Source organism: Capsicum annuum, chromosome 8 (genome assembly GCF_002878395.1).
Source record: "Capsicum annuum cultivar UCD-10X-F1 chromosome 8, UCD10Xv1.1, whole genome shotgun sequence".
NCBI lineage: Eukaryota > Viridiplantae > Streptophyta > Magnoliopsida > Solanales > Solanaceae > Capsicum > Capsicum annuum.
The window spans coordinates 142732507-142750271 of NC_061118.1; the positions used below are offsets into that span (position 1 = coordinate 142732507).

Sequence of the window (17765 nt, forward strand, 5' to 3'; positions counted from 1 at the left end):
CTGCATTTGTATTTGTATTTTAAAGTTCACGTTTGTATTTTGTATTTTGTAGTTCGCATTATATTTGTATTTTATAGTTCGCACGTATTTGTATTTTAAAATTATTTTGTATTTGTATTTTATAATTAACTGTATATTATATTTAATTATATTTGTATTGTTGTTTTATTGTTTTTATATATTTAGATTATATTTGTATTTGTATTCTATTTTCGTCGATGTCTTTTTATTTCTAAAGAATTATTTTGTATTTGTATTTGTAAGCTTATTGCATATTGTATTTAGCCGTGACTATGTACAATTTGCATTCTATTATTTTTCATCGATGTATTTGTATTTTTAAGGAATTATTTTATATTTGTATCTATAAGTTGATCGTATATTGTATTTGTATTTGTAATTTCATTTATCTGTATTTGAATTTGTAGTTAACAACATCATTTGTATCTTTAAACATTAGAAAAAAATTGTTATTTTTCTTTCTATGAAGACTTGTATTTACATTTATTGATACAATTTGCATCATAATAAAAATAATAAATTATACAAATACAAATGTTACATCTGTATCAATGACACATGTTTATACAACTTGAACCATATGCATACAAAATGATACTTGTTTATATACAAATATAAACGATAAATCTGAAATACGAAACACAATGATATATTTGCATTGAAAGACAAATTTTATATTTATGTATTTTAGTTTCAAGCAACTATAATTAATCAATATACTTATTTATATACAAATACGAATGTTCAATTATACATATTCACAACTAAACTATTCAACTACAATAAATTTATTTAAAATACATAATATGATACAAATAAATATAAAGTATAAAATACAAAAAAAAAAAAAAAAAAAAAACATGACCAAAAAAATAAAAAAATGAAAAAAGAATCAAAGAAAACGCAAAATAAAAAGACTGCAAAAAAAAATATATAGAAAAAGATGAAAAAATAGAAAGAAAATATGATTTAGGGTACAATTATAAAGATAAAAATAAGAAGTGGTTGTAAAGTAAAACCCTAGGGAAAGTAGCAAACTGAGCTCAAACAAAACCATCGTGACCAATGATAGCAGCAAAAGTGAGATGATTACCTTCAATCTCACACATCGAATGATTATCCACATATGTTTGCCACTAGCGTGTCGCTGTGGCTACAAAACGTAATTAATGTAAAGTATAGCAAGTGTTTAGGCTACAATAGGTAATTATGATAAAATATAGTTGAAGGTGGTAATTACAGCCCACTAGGGGCTATTACGAGTAATTTTCCATTAAATATAGGAGTATATTTGATCCTAACTTTTAATGGAGGCTAAACTTGATCCATTATATAGGCCAAAATTTAAATAATATTTCTTTTTTGAAAAAAAAATGAAACTTATGAACTCGTTTGGTCATAAAAAAATTTAATTTATTTTTTATTTTTTTGTAACTCTATTTGAAAATTAAAATTTGTCTACGTAGTATTTGGAATGTGAAAACATCAAAATCTTATCTTCATTTTTTTCACTTTCTGTTATATAAATAAAGACAGAATATCAATATCAAACTCTAAACAAAGGAGAGAACTTTAGGAAATTTAGTAATGCTTTTATTTTTTTACTACTTTTGATATGTCAATAAAATATCCAAAATAGTGGCAATTTATAGACACCAAACTTAGTTTCTAAGCTTGTCAATCTTGACTTCAAGTTGGCAAAATGGCAAGTTGGCCAACTATGTATGTATTCAAATTCAAATTGAACAAGGAATGTTTTGGTCTTCAAATCCAAATTGACTGCTAAGTATTATCTCTAATATTTCACACATATACATGTCACATGACATCCATATTATATAACACTACCCCTTGGATTTCCATTAATAGATAATGTATCTCGTTAAAGCTTACTAGGAAAAGCCAATGAAAAACGTTCAGTGAAGGAAAAAGAATACACATATCTTTTCATACGCCTTTAGTGTTTCCACATTAAAAAACTTACCAGGAAAATCCGATTGGGACAAAACCTCGGTTAAGGAAAAAAGAGTACAATGCGTATTTTACTCCCCTGATCAAAACTTCAATTTAATTACTTGAATCTTCGCATCCCAATCTTGTGCACCATCTTCTTGAAAGTTGCAGTTGGTAGAGACTTGGTGAATAAATCAACAATATTTTTACTTGAACGAATCTGTCGCACGTTGATATCACCATTTTTTTTGAAGCTCGTGTGTGTAGAAAAGTTTTAGCGAGATGTGCTTCATTCTGTCTCCTTTTATGAATCCTCGTTTTAGTTGTTCTATGCATGTTGCATTATCTTCATATAAAATTGTAGGTATTTTATCACATTCCAAACCTCATTTTTCTCGAACAAGGTGTATTATGGACCTCAACTACACACACTCTCGGCTTGCTTCATGAATAGTTATTATCTCAGCATGGTTCGATAGGGTGGCTACGATAGACTACTTTTTTATCTCTAAGATATGGCAGTACCCTCACATATGAACACATAGCCTGTTTGGTATCGAGCTTTATGTGGATCAGATAAATACTCAACATCAGCATAACCAACAAGATCAGGACTATAATCTTTAGAATAAAATAAGTCCATATCGATAGTCCCTTTTAGGTGTCGTAATACATGTTTGATACCATTCCAATGTCTTCTAGGAGGAGGAGAACTATACCTTGCTAATAAATTAATTGAAAAATCTATATCAGGCCTTGTAGTATTTGCAAGATACATTAGTGCACCAATTGCACTAAGATATGGTACTTCAGGACCAAGGAGTTCCTCATTCTTTTCTTGAGGTCGGAATGGGTCCTTATTCACATAAGTGATCGAACAATCATCGGAGTACTTAATGGATGTGCTCCATCTATATAAAATCTTTTCAACACCTTTTCTGTGTAGACAGATTGATGGACAAAGATACCGTTTATCAAATGCTCAATTTGCAAACCAAGACATAATTTTGCATTTCCAAGATCTTTCATCTCAAATTCTTTCTTTAGGTAATCAATTGCCTTTTGAAGCTCTATTGAAGTTCCAATAAGATTTATGCCATCGACATAGACAGCAAGTACAATAAACTCTGATGTTGTTTTCTTTATAAAAATACATGTGCAAGTTTCATCATTTGTATAACCTTCCTTGGATAAATATTCACTAAGACGGTTATACCACATGCGTCCAGATTGCTTCAAACCATACAATGATCTTTGCAATCTAATAGAACATATTTTTCGAGGCTTTGACCTATATGTTTCTGGCATCTTAAATCCTTCGGGAACTTTCATGTATATCTCATTATCAAGTGACCCATACAGATATCCTGTAACCACATCCATCAAATGCATTTCAAGTCTCTCATGGACAATGAAATTAATAAGATAACGCAATGTTATTATATCCATAACTGGTGAATATGTCTCTTCATAATCGACATCAGACCATTGTGAAATTCTTTGTGCAGCAAGGCGTGCTTTATACCTTTGTTATTTATTTTTCTTTTTTCTTTTTTGCATAAAGACTCATTTACAGCCAGCAGGCTTAACACCGTTAGGTGTTTGAACTATAGGTCCAAAACTTCACGTTTTACAAGTGAATTCAATTCTGATTGAATTGCTTCTTGTTATTTTGGTCAATCATTTCTTTATCGACATTCTGTGACAGATTGAGGTTCAAGATCTTCACTATTTTGCATGATTTTTCTTGCAAAATTATATACAAAGACATAATCCACTATTATTTCAGATCGGTTCAAATTAGTTCCAATATTACTTAAATTTATAGATAGTTCCTCATTTTCTTGAGTCTTAGGCTTATTGATTCCTTCAAGGATATCAACATCGCTCAAATCTTAAACTTTCATATGAGGATATTTCGTAGTTTCATCTTAATCATTTATTATTCTTTTTCTAGGATTTCGGTCCTTCAAACCCAATGGTCTACCACGCTTCAAGCGTGCCTTGGAATCATCAGCCATGACACTTGTAGATGGTTCTACAGGAACGTCAATTTAAATTGGGACATTCTCTACAGGTATATGTTATTTAGTAATTCTTTTTAAATCAGTAAATGCGTCAGGCATTTAATTTGTAATTTTTCGCAGATGAATAATCTTTTGCACTTTTTGGTCACAAACAGAAGTACGTAGATGAGATAGTGATGAATTTTTTCACAAAATCTCTCTATTGATTACACTATTTTCTCTCCCTAATTTTGAGAAGAGTGTCTCATCAAATCGACAATATGCAAATCGAGCAATGAACATATCTCCCATTAATGGTTCAAGATAGTGAATAATGGTGGGTGATTCAAACCCAACATAAATTCCTAACCTTCTTTGGGGACCCATCTTTGTGTGATGTGGTGTTGTAATAGGCACATACATAGCATATCCAAAAATTCTCAAATGAGATATATTAGGCTCTTGGCCCAAAACCAATTGTAACGAAGAAAATTTATGCTAATTTATCGATCTGAAACGAACAAGCATCGCAGCATACAGAATTGCAGGACCCCAAATAGTAGTGAAAAACTTAGTTTTCATAAGCAATGGCCTTGCTATCAATTGAAGACTTTTAATTAATGACTCAACAAGATCATTTTAAGTGTGTACATGAGCGACAGGATGTTCAACTTTTATCCCAATTAATATGAAATAATCATTAAATGTTTGGGATGAAAACTCTGTAGCATTGTCAAAGCGAATAGACTTAATCTGATTATCAAAAAATTGTGCCCATAATCATATTATTTATGTCAATAATATTTCAAATATCAAGTTGCAAGATGACATAGGCGCATATGAGACCATCTTGTAGAAGCATCAATTAGGACCATGAAATATCTAAACGACCCACTAGGTAGGTGAATAGGTCTGCAAATATCCCCTTATATGCGTTCTAAGAATATAGGAGATTCAATATCAACCTTAGTTGGCGATGGTCTCCTAATTAACTTGCCTCGATAACAAGCAGTACAAGAAAATTCATCATTTAAAAGAACATTCAAGTTCTTTAATGGATGCCCATTTGAATTTTCTATGATCCGTCTCATCATTATAGATCTAGGATGTCCCAATCGATCGTGCCAAAGTTTAAAAATATTTAAATTAGTAAACTATCAGTTTACTATAAAATGTGCCTCAATTGCACTAATCTTTGTCCAATACAGGCCAGAAGAAAAAGCAGGGAGCTTTTCTATGACACATGTCTACCTAGAGACATTCTTGGTAATACCAAGATATTCAAAATTCAATCCATCCATTGTCTTGATATGATAACCGTTTTCACGGATATCTTTAAAACTCAATAAGTTTCTTCGAGACTTAGGAGAAAACATAGCATTATTTATGAAGAGTTTAGCTCCCTTAGGCAAAATTATAATGACTTTTTCAAAGCCTTCAATCAAATTAGTACTACCAGAAATTGTAGTAACATTTATCTTGTCCATACTTAAATAAGAGAAATACTTTTTATTTTTAAATATTGTATGTGTTATGTCAGAATCAATCAAGCAAATGTCTTCATAATGGGATAAGTTGCTTTGAGAATTATTCATATCTTCAAATAGAATAACATACACAAAATAAAATATATAAATCAAATATTTGTATAAAACAAAATCTAAGTAATATAACAATTACTCATAGTTTTCTTTTGCTATACAATTTACAAAAGAGAGAAGTAATAATTACCCCCTGAACTTATCGATTTTTATTCATGGTACACCTGAACTTTTAACCGTCTTAAATACCCCCCCCCCAAACTTTTATTTCACAACTTCGACTGACCCTTCTTGTCCGACGTGGATAATTATTTGACTACAAACTTCATCACGCGCGTGATGGAGTTTTTTTGTCCAAGTCATCCGTTCCAACGGTAACAAAACAAAAAAATCTATTTTCTCTTTAATTTATTCAATAAAAATTTAATTATTTTTCTTCTATTTATTATCCATCTTCTCTATCATCTTCTTCCATCACTTCCAATCTACTTCTCGCAATTTCATTTTATTATTTCTACTTAAAAAAATTTCTAACTCCATGAATTATAATATGAGACTTGTGTGTGCATGTGGGTTTCCTCCAATTGTGAGAATTTCATGGTCGGATGACAATCATGGACGTAGATTCCTCAGTTGTATGCATTATGGTGTGTGTAATTCTTTTTTTATATTTTTTTTTTATGTTTTGTAACAAGTTAAATTGATAACTTTTTTTTCTATTCTATGAATTGCAGTCCCGGTTTCGAACTGGTTGCAACTTCTTTGATTGGTATGATGCAGAATTTCCATGTCAAGCCAATATTGTCATTTTAGATTTATTGAAGAAGACCAACAAATAACAAAAAGAGTTAAAACGCAAAAAGATGTTAAAACTAATTTTGTTCATTAGTTTGATATGTAATGTGATGATGCTAATTTACATTTTGAGTCATTGATTAATTAGCGTATGTAATGGTGCTTTAATTTGATAAGATTGTCTATTTTGACGGATATGATGTATTTTTTTGCTGATTAAAGCAATATATTCTTATTTCTTGGTTATTGTTGGCTTCTCCATAAGAAAATGATAAGTTGGCAACAACACAATAGATGCATAATGTAACAATATAACTTTGTACATAATAGTTGCATTACGAATCATAAGTTAGCAACAACACAATAGATGCATAATGTAACAATACAACTTTGTACATAATAGATGCATTCATTAGTGATTAATTACTTCGAATTTATGAAATTAACGGCACCATAGTGCTCAATTGCTTCAACCAAAATCAAGTCGAGTACTTCAAAATATGAAACTGTCAAAACACATAAATAAAGACTAGTTCAATCATTTTTTTACGATACCAACAGTAGAACAATTAAGAGATGTCAACAACTAACAACCACCATCAGCAGAACTTTTTTCCTTGCCCTTTGCATTTTCTTTGATGAAGTTTTGCCTTGGTACTCTTTGTTGTTATTGGAGATTTCCCTAATAGTTGCGCCTTTGTCCTAATTCTAGCAGCTTTTGATCTTGTTTGAACTTTAAGTTTCCTTTGAGTAACAGCATGTAAATTTTTCCACTTCAGTTCTTTTGTTGGTTGATAACCAATATCACCAGTTACATGTGCCAAACTCATTATGCCTGTATTAACCCTTCTACTACTAGCCAATCCTTGCTGAAAAATATAGCCAATCCTTGTTAATATTTTGACAAACTTTTGCAAAAATAATTAGAAGTATCAATTTGATAAGACACTTACATTAATACAAGTGTATCCAGATTTAGAAACAAAGATACCTTGACCCACAACTCTTGGCCTCTTGTTACCATACTTTCCATCAGTTTTGTCCATGTTGATTGTGCTGTTTTTTTTTTCTCTTTCCAGTAGAAGATTGTTGGGAGGCAACATACTAGAAAAATAAGAGAAACTAGTTAATAAGTAATGTATGTTAAAATTCTAAGCAAGCAAATAAGATTATCACCTCTTTTGTGACTGATTTGGATTTATGATTAGGATTATATAGACATCTTCTCTTGATATGATTTGGTGTTTGCAGATTGAACATCTCATTGTCACCCCAAATTTTGGCAACTTTTTAGATTTTTTCACTTTACCAATCTGTTTCTTTCTGTTCTTTGGTGGCCTACCAGGCATTTGTGTCACTTCAGGTGGCTCAACCATGGGATTCCTACTATTTGGCCATATTTTCATATTTAGGACTGGTTGAATAAAGTAATAATAGGCCTTTAAATATGCCTCCTTTCTGTACTAGCTAGAAATTACCTATGATGCATTCAAATTTAAGTAGTTCATTGTTGCTATACCATGTGCACAGGAAATTCCTTTTAGTTCCCATGACCAGCAACTATATTTATTTTGCCTTAGATTCACAGTATGTTTGTATGTCCCTTCAGTCACTTCAAATTCTTGATTATCATTCCAGTTAATGTTGCACATTGATTTTTCTAGATTTGCATTGAACACCATCATTGCTATTGGAGATATGTCATCTATCCAAGAATCTGCAAATTTTCTTGCCCTGCTCACCCTTGTCATTACTTTTATCCTGATTTCTTCCAACATTGAAATAATTATCTTGTTCCTAGGAATCAAAACCCAAGCATTGAAACTCTCGGCCATGTTGTTATCCACACTATCATACTTGGGAAAGGTGTTGAAGTAAGCCTTACACCATCTCTCTTTATTATAACCTATTAGATCTTCAACAATGCCTCTACCCAACTTAGAAAGAGCTTCAAGATTATACTTAAACTGTGCCTCAAAAATTGATCTAGCACAAGCCCAAAATTTCTTCCTTCTCTCTATGCCTCTTCATTTTTTTTTACCAATTGGCTAAGATGTGTCTAGCACACATCCTGTACTCACATTCAGGAAGTATTTATTCTGCAGCAGCAACTAGTACCTGCAGTTTCAAAACAAATAAATGAAGTTAGTTAATTTTGGTATAACTTAATGAAAAAAAATTTACTAATAAATATAGTTACCTTTTGCATATCACTGATAATAGTGAGCTGGGAACCATCTCCTAAGTTGAGATCATCCTGTAATATCATCAAGAACCATCTCCATGTAGCCTTACTTACTTTGCCAATCACTACCCATGCTATTCAAAACATTTGATTATTTTCATCCTTAGCAATAGCTACCAACAACTGACCTTTACAAACTCCTTTCAAAAAATACCCATCCAGTCCAATACACTTTCTACATCCCTCTTGAAATCCTTTTTTCATAGCATCAAAACAAATGTAGAAAGAGTGAAATCTTTTCATCCCACTATCTGAATCAGTCAGCTTCACAACACAAGTACTACCAGGATTTTTTTGGAGCAACATATCCTTGTAGTCCAAAACTCTGTTAAATTCAGCCACATGATCCCCTATAATTTCTTTCAAAATTAACTTTCTTGTCTTTAAACACACTTCCTTGCCAACATAAACACCCAACTCTTTCCTAACCAATTCTTGAATCTCCCACCCTTTGATTGTTGGCTGGAATATAATCCTATCTTTAAGATAATTTGATAGAAATTTTAAATTACAAAGAAAATTAGTGTTTGTCCTAGTACATTTGTGTCTCGGATTGTGGGTCTTGGCAGAAAAGTTTCCACTTTTTCCTTCCTTGCTAGTATACAACAACCATGGACATCTACCTTTACATCTAACTCTTACTCTATAACTCTCATTCATATATTTCTCTAACTCAACCCTCTTCTTAATAGCATATTTAGTAAATGCTTCCCTAAACTCATTTTCATTCTCAAATACTATACTTAGCTGCCACACAACCACTTCACAAGTTGGATCATATACCACTGAAGTGCTCTTTTTTCTTCTTCTTAACTTTCCTCCCTCAAATTCATCATCAGAAACAGGCAAAAATCATCATTACTTTGAAAACTATCACAATCAGAACTATCATAATACGGCTCATCTTCTGTCAATTTACCCTTCTAATTTTTCTTACCTTTTTCAATATCATCAAACCTAACATCCAGTCCAACTTCACCCAAAAAGCCTTTTTCTTTCTCTTTCTTCTTGTTCCTCCCATTTTCTCTCCTAAATTTTCTCACATTTGCCTTCTCTATCCTCAACTCATCATGCACATCATTTCCATAGTCAGTCAATTGGTTAGAATCATCATCATCACTATCACTATCTCTAACCTCTTCTTCTTGAACAAGAGGTTCTTCTACTCCTACAACATCAGGTTCAACTGGTTCTTGGACAGATATTTCAAGTTCTTCTTCAGTGTTAGTTCAATCTATTGAACTATAATCAACATCGACCCCAACTTCTGCTGCATTTTTAGATCTGTTATAATTATTTTGAGCAGCAGCAGCAGCAGCAGCAGCAGCAGCAGCAGCAGCAGCAGCAGAAGAAGAAGAAGAAGAAGAAGAAGAAGAAGAAGAAGAAGAAGAAGAAGACAAATTTTTTTCATTGGTATTTCCACATGGAACAAAACATACCTCATCTTCTTTTCTACCAGCTAGAGGTGCATTAAAAGATTCACCATCACTTGTAATTTGACTTAATTGTCGTTCAGATTGACCCACATACTCTATAATTGAGTCCTCACACACATATATATCTATTGTATCCCCACCTTTAAGAAATAATGCAATGTCATAAGTATCCCCATTTCTTTTTTTTATTTCTACCAAATCAACCCCCAAAGATGACCCAACATGAGTCCTCCTCAACTTTGTAACACCAAATGACTTTGCATAGTCAGGAATTTCAGGAATTGACTAGTGATCTTCATCCATATTATATACATATTCAGTCCTACCACCAATGTAGATTGGTCCAACCTCACTCACCAAAACACCACCAATTTTAAATCTTAAGTTCAACAACTTAGTAGTCATATGTCAACCTATAACCACAATAAGTAAATTTACAAGAAAAAAAATTCAAAATCAAACAATACAATCCAACAGTAACAAAACAACACACAAATCACAATAAAAAATTAATTTACAAAAAATCTCTAATTTTTGAACTAATTACGAAAAATTCTAATATCATGCATGCAAAATTTCTCATAATTTCACAACAATTTAACAATATAAGACAATATACATGTCTAATTTCAAGAAAACACCAAAAAATACACAAGTAAAATTACAAAAAAAATTAAAATTGAACAATACAACCCAACAGTAACAAAAAACACCCAAAATACAATAAAAAATTGGTTTTACAAAAAGCCCTAATTTTGAACTAATTACGAAAAACTCTAATATCATGCAAGCAAAATTTCTCATAATTTCATGACAATTTAATCAATAACACACCGACTAACAATCAATAATATGATTTCTATTCAAAATTGGAACAGTAATAGAAAGAAAACAACTTCAGTTTCAACACAATCAAAACAAATGAAAAATCGAGTTTTTTAAGGTAAAACTTACCTGCCAAAATGAAATCTCAATATTACTCTACTTTTGACTAGTAAAAAACTCAAAATCTTCAATGAAATAGCAGAACACAGACTAAGTCACTACAGCTTCACCAACAACTTCAACGAAATTTTCACCACCATCTTTGAGAGAAGTCACTGCAGATTCACCAACATCAACGAAATCTTCAACAATAACTCAATATGAAATCGTTCATTAACTATTATAAGGGAGATTAAAAGAATCAGATAATTTGGTTAGTGAGAAATGAAGGAGTTCAGAGAGAGAATAGAGGGGGGTAAAATGTTAAATGTTTCAATTTCTCCTTCTCTTTCTTTTTTATTCAACGAATGGTCTCATGTGGAAATTATTAATCCACGTGGAAAGACACACAATTAAATTGCCACGGTGAAAGTGCGTGTATTCAACATTGTGGCCTTTGGCCAAAGAAGGGTCAGTCGAAGTTGTGAAAAAATAAGTTTGGAGGGGTATATAAGACGGTTAAAAGTTCAGGTGTACCATGAATAAAAGTCGACAAGTTCAGGGGGATAATTATTACTTTTCTCTTTACAAAAAAATCTATTTAATCAAAACATGTATGTTATTTTGTGAAGTTGACTTTAACTAGATCATTCATTTTTAGATAAAAGAGTTTATTGTTGATTTGACAACAACATAACATTCATCATAACTAAAAATTTATTAAATACTATTTAATCATAACGGGGCCAAAATAGATTCACTTTACTAATGAACCTACGATAATATGACCAGTAAGATAAAAAAAATACTAATTAAAAGACTAGTACAACTACTATTACATGATCTTTAGTTTACTAATTACATAGCTATAGAACCATCACCAATCAAGTGATCTATTTTTCCTTCAGGGAGCTTGAAGAAATCTACTACATGCAAGTGTACGATGTCAACATGATTTTCAGAGACAAAATTAGCTTTAGGATATTTTTTATCTTCTTTTGTGATGCTTGGTAAAGCTCAACCAAATGTTTGGGAGTGCGACAGTCATGCGCATAGTATCCCTTTGCACCACATCGAAAACAAACACATGCTCTAACCGCATCATGTTTCTCATCGTTTTCTTGTTCCTTTTGACGGTGTCCTTTCTTTGTTAAATGATTAACACCAGGAACATAATTTCTTTCTTGACCATAATTACGATTATGACCATGGCCACGGCCACGGCCACGACCACGTTCGAAACCAGGTCCTCGACCTTTTCCACGCTTAGCATGGTGGGCGTATACCTTATTTATTTCTAGAAATGGTGTCGATCCAGTAGGTCAATTTTCATGATTTTTCATTAACAAATTATTATTTTGTTCATCCACAAGAAGATGAGAACTCAGTTCAGAATACTTCTTGAAATCTTTCTCTCGATATTGTTGCTGTAAAAGCATATTCGAGGAATGAAAAGTAGAGAGTGTTTTTTCCATCATATCAATATCAGTAATAGTCTCTCCACATAGTTTTAATTAAGAAAAAATTCTGAACATGACAGAATTATACTTATGCAGATACTTATAGTCTTGGAACCTAAGATGCATCCAATCATATCGTGCTTTTGGATGAATGACCATCTTTAGGTGGTCATACCTTTTTTTAAGGTTATTCCACAAAACAAGTGAATCCTTAACAGTAAGATATTCAATTTTCAAAATTTCTTTAATATGATGACGCAAAAATATCATGGCCTTAGCACAATCTTGTTTGATGCTTTATTTTCAATTTTAATGGAGTCTCCAAGATCCATAGCATCTAAATGAATTTCGGCATCCAATACTTATGAAAGATAGTTCTTGCCCGAGTTTTAAAGGGCAACGAACTCAAGTTTTGTAAGACTAGACATATTCAAGAAATGAGAGAGTAATACCTTAGCCTTCAAATTTTGATACGGTAGGGCTTTGTGTTGATAACGTGTCGTATAAATAAAGACAGAATATCAGTATCAAACTTTAAACAAAGGGCAGAACTTTAGGGAATTTAGTAATGCTTATATTTTTTTTTACTACTTTTGATATGTCAATAAAATGTACAAATGGTGACTATTTATAGACACCAAACTTAGTTTCTAAGCTTGCCAATCTTGACTTCAAGTTGGCAAAATGGCAAGTTGACAAGTTGGCCAACTATGTATGTATTCAAATCCAAATTGAACAAGGAATGTTTTGGTCTTCAAATCCAAATTGATTACTAATTATTATCTCTAATATTTCACACATATAAATGTCACATGACATCCGTATTATCTAACACTTTCATCTATTTTTCTTTTTTAAATTTTACCCTCCATTTTTTTTTATTTTTTATAAAAATGACCTCATCTAAATTATAGTTCATTTTTTACCATGTCTTTTTATAAAGAAAAGTATATTTGAACAACTAAATATTATTTACAAAAAATTATAACCAAACACAACTCTATCTCCAACTCCAATTCCAACCTCAAACATTTCGAATAAAGTGAAAAATATTTATAATATTATATAGTAGCTCCCATATGAGATCCAATCTATATCATTATTATGTAACTAATTATTTTGAGATATTACTCTTTTAAAACATACTATTAGACCGTATGTTTCAAGTAATTAGTCAAATTGAGAGAATTTATTAATTTATAAATATACTTGTATGTTTCAAGTATATCCAAATTTTAAATAACCTTTAAAAATAAGATCAAATACTTTGTAACTTCAATTTTAATTTTTTAAAAATAAAATGACTTGAAAAGGGACAGGCGAATTAGTTCATTAATTTCTTTCCCAACATAGCTGATGTTAGAATTTTGCTTGAATTTACTATTTTATTTGATTTTCTACCATAATTAGAATTATCTTTTTTTTGATTGAAAGAAGTTTCCTTGCTGGAAAAGATCTCTTTCCTATTAGATTTCTATTTGTTTTTTTTCTATTAGGTTTATTCCTTTTCTACGGGTTTTGTAACTCTATAAATAGGAGATATCTCTTCTCAAAATATAACACAATAGTATCCACAATGTAGTCTTTAAAGAATTTTTGTTTAGAGGGAGATTTCTCCCAATAGATTTTAGTTTTTTCAATTTTATTTTTAATGTGTAGGCCGTTTGGCCAAAACATATCAATAATATGCCTTTTAATGTTATGTATTTTTTTTGTCGTCTGATTTATCGTCATATTAGTTTGCAATTAATAGCTTTCGCATGACGCCCTCTCGGTTTCGAACCCAACAAGTGGTATCAGAGCCTATGGTACAAAAATTTGATGGTTCGATTGAGGATAGTTTAAGATCAAAGTGGCAACGAATTTGATGATAATGAAGATATATGTTCAAGATACTAAATGTGGATAAAAAGTTTTAAAAAAAATTTCAACAATCTTGTTGTTAATCCATCTTTAAAACCAAAATCAATTTTCAACCCATGTTTATGGGCTCCACTTTTCAACTCATACTTGCTTTAATGTTTGAGCTCCTTTAAACTCATGCATATACTTTTAACGCATAAGTTTTACTCTTAACTTTGCACAAGGCTCCACGTGCTTTTTATTTTTAATGCATAGGGCTTCAATTTTAACCCATAGCAATTTTTAATCATGGTAAGCAGCAGTGATATATGAAGATTATGTGAAGAAGAAGATTACGTGAAGAAGAAGATGAAGATTAATTTGTCAGAAAATTCAGGCCAAGGGGAGATTTGTTACTATTTGACTTAAATTTACTATTTTATTTAATTTTCTACCATAATTAGAATTACCTTTTCTTGATAGAAAGAAGCTTTCTTGTTGGATAATATCTCTTTCCTATTAGATTTCTATTAGGTTTATTCCTTTTCTAGGGGTTTTGTAACTCTATAAACAAGAAATCTCTTCTCAAGATATAATACAATAGTATCCACAATGTAGTATTTAAAGAATTTTTGTTTAGAGAAAGATTTCTCCCAATAGATTTTAGTTTTTTCAATTTTATTTTTAATACTTAGACCGTTTGGTCAAAACATATCAATAATATGCCTTTTAGTGTTATATTTTTTTCATCGTCTGATTTATCATCTGATTTATCGTCATATTAGTTTGCAATTAATAGCTTTCGCATGACGCCCTATCGATTTTGAACCCAACAGCTGACAGGTACCCCTAATGCGACTTAAGATATATACAAGATGCCCAATTAATGGCACCAATAATTCATTCATAAATGACAAAGAGAATATTTGAATGAATTTATAATTTAAGATCTATAAGTATAAATTATAAATTAAAATTTTAATTTATTTTTATTATTTTGACTTGAAGTAGATATTTTAAAATATTTATTTTATTTAAATATTATAAAAATATGTAAAAGGCTATTTGACTTAAAAACACCTAAAATAGATCAATTTAAATAGGATAAAAAATGAAAATATGTTTTCTTTTCTTATACTAGTACTTTTTAAAAGTGGTTTCTAGTTTAAATTCACTGAGAATGCGTGCCACTCAGAAACTTCCCGTTTGTAATTAATCAGCTGACTTTGCCTTCTTTTTTGGGGGGGTTAAAAGCTGACTTTGCCATCATGTTGGCAACGTACTCTCTCTCCTCTAATTGAGATTTAATAATAATAATAATAATAATAATAATAATAATAATAATAATAATAATAATAACAACAACAACAACAACAATTAATAATAATAATAATAATAATAATAATAATAATAATAATTGGTGGTTTAAAGAAGGAGTAGAGGAAAGGAGAAAATAAGGGATGTTTAATTGGTGAACAAATCATTCTTCCCAAATTACTCTCTCCATTTCAGTTTTTCTGTCTTATTTCTTCAAGTTCCTTTAAAAAAGTAACGTTTTTTTTAATTTTAAATTTCACATAATATATTTAAGATCGCACTATTAAATGATATTTTAGCACAAGGTACATATCTTTAGTTTAAGACAACATGGGTTGTAGTGCAGTGAATGGGGTTATTCCACCCTTAATCAGAGTCAAGAGTTCGCCCTTAGGTATTGAGAAAACTCTGTTGGGAGCGCTGCCACCTTAATGAGCCCTGCAACGCGCGATCCGAATTAGTCGGGAGCTCAATGCGGGCACCGAACACCGGATGGGAAACTAAAAAAAAAATTATATGAATTTTTTTTTTTAAAAAAATTCTGTATCAAGTTAAAATCAGGCAAATAAATTAAAACGAAGAGAATGAAAATGAGAGAGCATATAATATTAGACATTAATGATATCAAAATAATTAATGGATATACTTTCATAAGTAGAGAAATTTTTAACGTTGAGGATTTCTTCATTGGACTAAAATATGAGAGACACGAGGTACATAAAATAATTACTATTTAATTTTAGTTAGACAAAGTGAGATACTAACTTCTATTTCAAATTTTTAACATTAGCTTTTTTACGCACCAAAGTAGGGAAATTTTAATAGTTTCGTTGATGAGACATTCAGCTTGTTGGGAGAGTTGGATTTCTCCACCTTTTAATCCCTCTCCCTATCCCCCAATATTTTATTTTTAAAAAGTTAATATGCACCAAAGTCTAAACGAATGAATACACCAAATTATAGGTGAGTGGAATATACTACATGTTTTTAAACTTAAATATACCATATGCCGTTCTTCTAGAGAAAGTAGTGTAATTAGTTAGAAAATTAACACGAAGACAATCTTAATTAATCGAGTAGGAGTATGAACTTTATAGTCCCCAACAACTCTTATCATAATGTGTTAATTAATATTCTCAAGTATTTTGAAGCAGTTCATTTTGAACTTTTAATTATTACACAAGTTATAGACAAACTTTACACGTCATTCATCATATATGCATGCATTATTATAATCAACACACTGTTACTGTAATAAAGTGGTACTGCAGTATATAAAAATTGTTATAATTGTTTCCCAGATAACTATTCTTCACGCACACATGATGGGAATAGTAGACAAATACGATTATCAGCATCGTCGGATGCAGCCTTACGAATGTGGGAGGGTGCGTAAATTTTCTTTTTAATTATATTTAAAAAGTATAATTTTTTTTTTCTTAGTAGTATTAAAAATGTGTAAAATTAATGATACACTCATAACAATTAATATTTTATCTCAGCACGTCACATTATAATTTTTTTAAAAAATTATATGCGTTCAATCACTCTTCATCTAAGATAGCTTCACCCATGGTTCATCTCACCTTGGGTAACTCCGCTCATAATTCATCTTATTCCGGGGTGGAGCTACCTTGGAGCTAGAGGATTTGTCCAAAACTATTTCAACAAAAAACTACACTATCTATATATGATTACAATTATATATATATATATATATATATATATATATATATATATATATATATATATTATTGGGTTCAAGGTATATTTGTGAATGAAAAATGGAGGAAAATAGTGGAGGAAAAGAGAGACATTAAAATGGAAAGTGTACTCTTTTAATAGAAAGTTCACTAATTCTCCCACATTGGCGGGAGAAGGAAACTTTTAAGTGTTTATAATAAGGAACACTTACTCCACATGGTAAGTGAGACAAGAACAAGGTGGTGCCTCGCATCGTCGCTTAGCTTGGATTTGGACTTGGCAAATGATAGATGAGATCTATCTTTTTAGACAAATTTTATTTGAAACTTGTTTTACAAGTGAAAATCTGATAAAATTGTTTTTCTCCTAGTGCGGACGCATTTCGAACGCCATGCAAACGCATAAGCAACGCACCTCGAAGGAATGCGTTCCTTCAAGGGAAAAGGCACACTGTTTCTCACTGTAGGGCGATCTGCGCGAGCACTCCGATAACTTGCGGGCGCAGGTGCAGCGCAAATGCT

General features: G+C 31.0%; 1 protein-coding gene across 1 annotated transcript; it reads right to left on the reverse strand.

The window, feature by feature from the left end:
• Positions 1 to 6915: 6915 nt before the first annotated feature.
• Positions 6916 to 8151, reverse strand: LOC107879225. The gene is made up of 3 exons (XM_047395528.1): positions 7892 to 8151; positions 7270 to 7420; positions 6916 to 7185 (listed from the first exon to the last, which is right to left on the reverse strand). Exons 1-3 carry the CDS (start codon positions 8149 to 8151, stop codon positions 6916 to 6918), a joined length of 681 nt encoding a protein of 226 aa, XP_047251484.1.
• Between the last annotated feature and the right edge of the window lie 9614 nt (positions 8152 to 17765).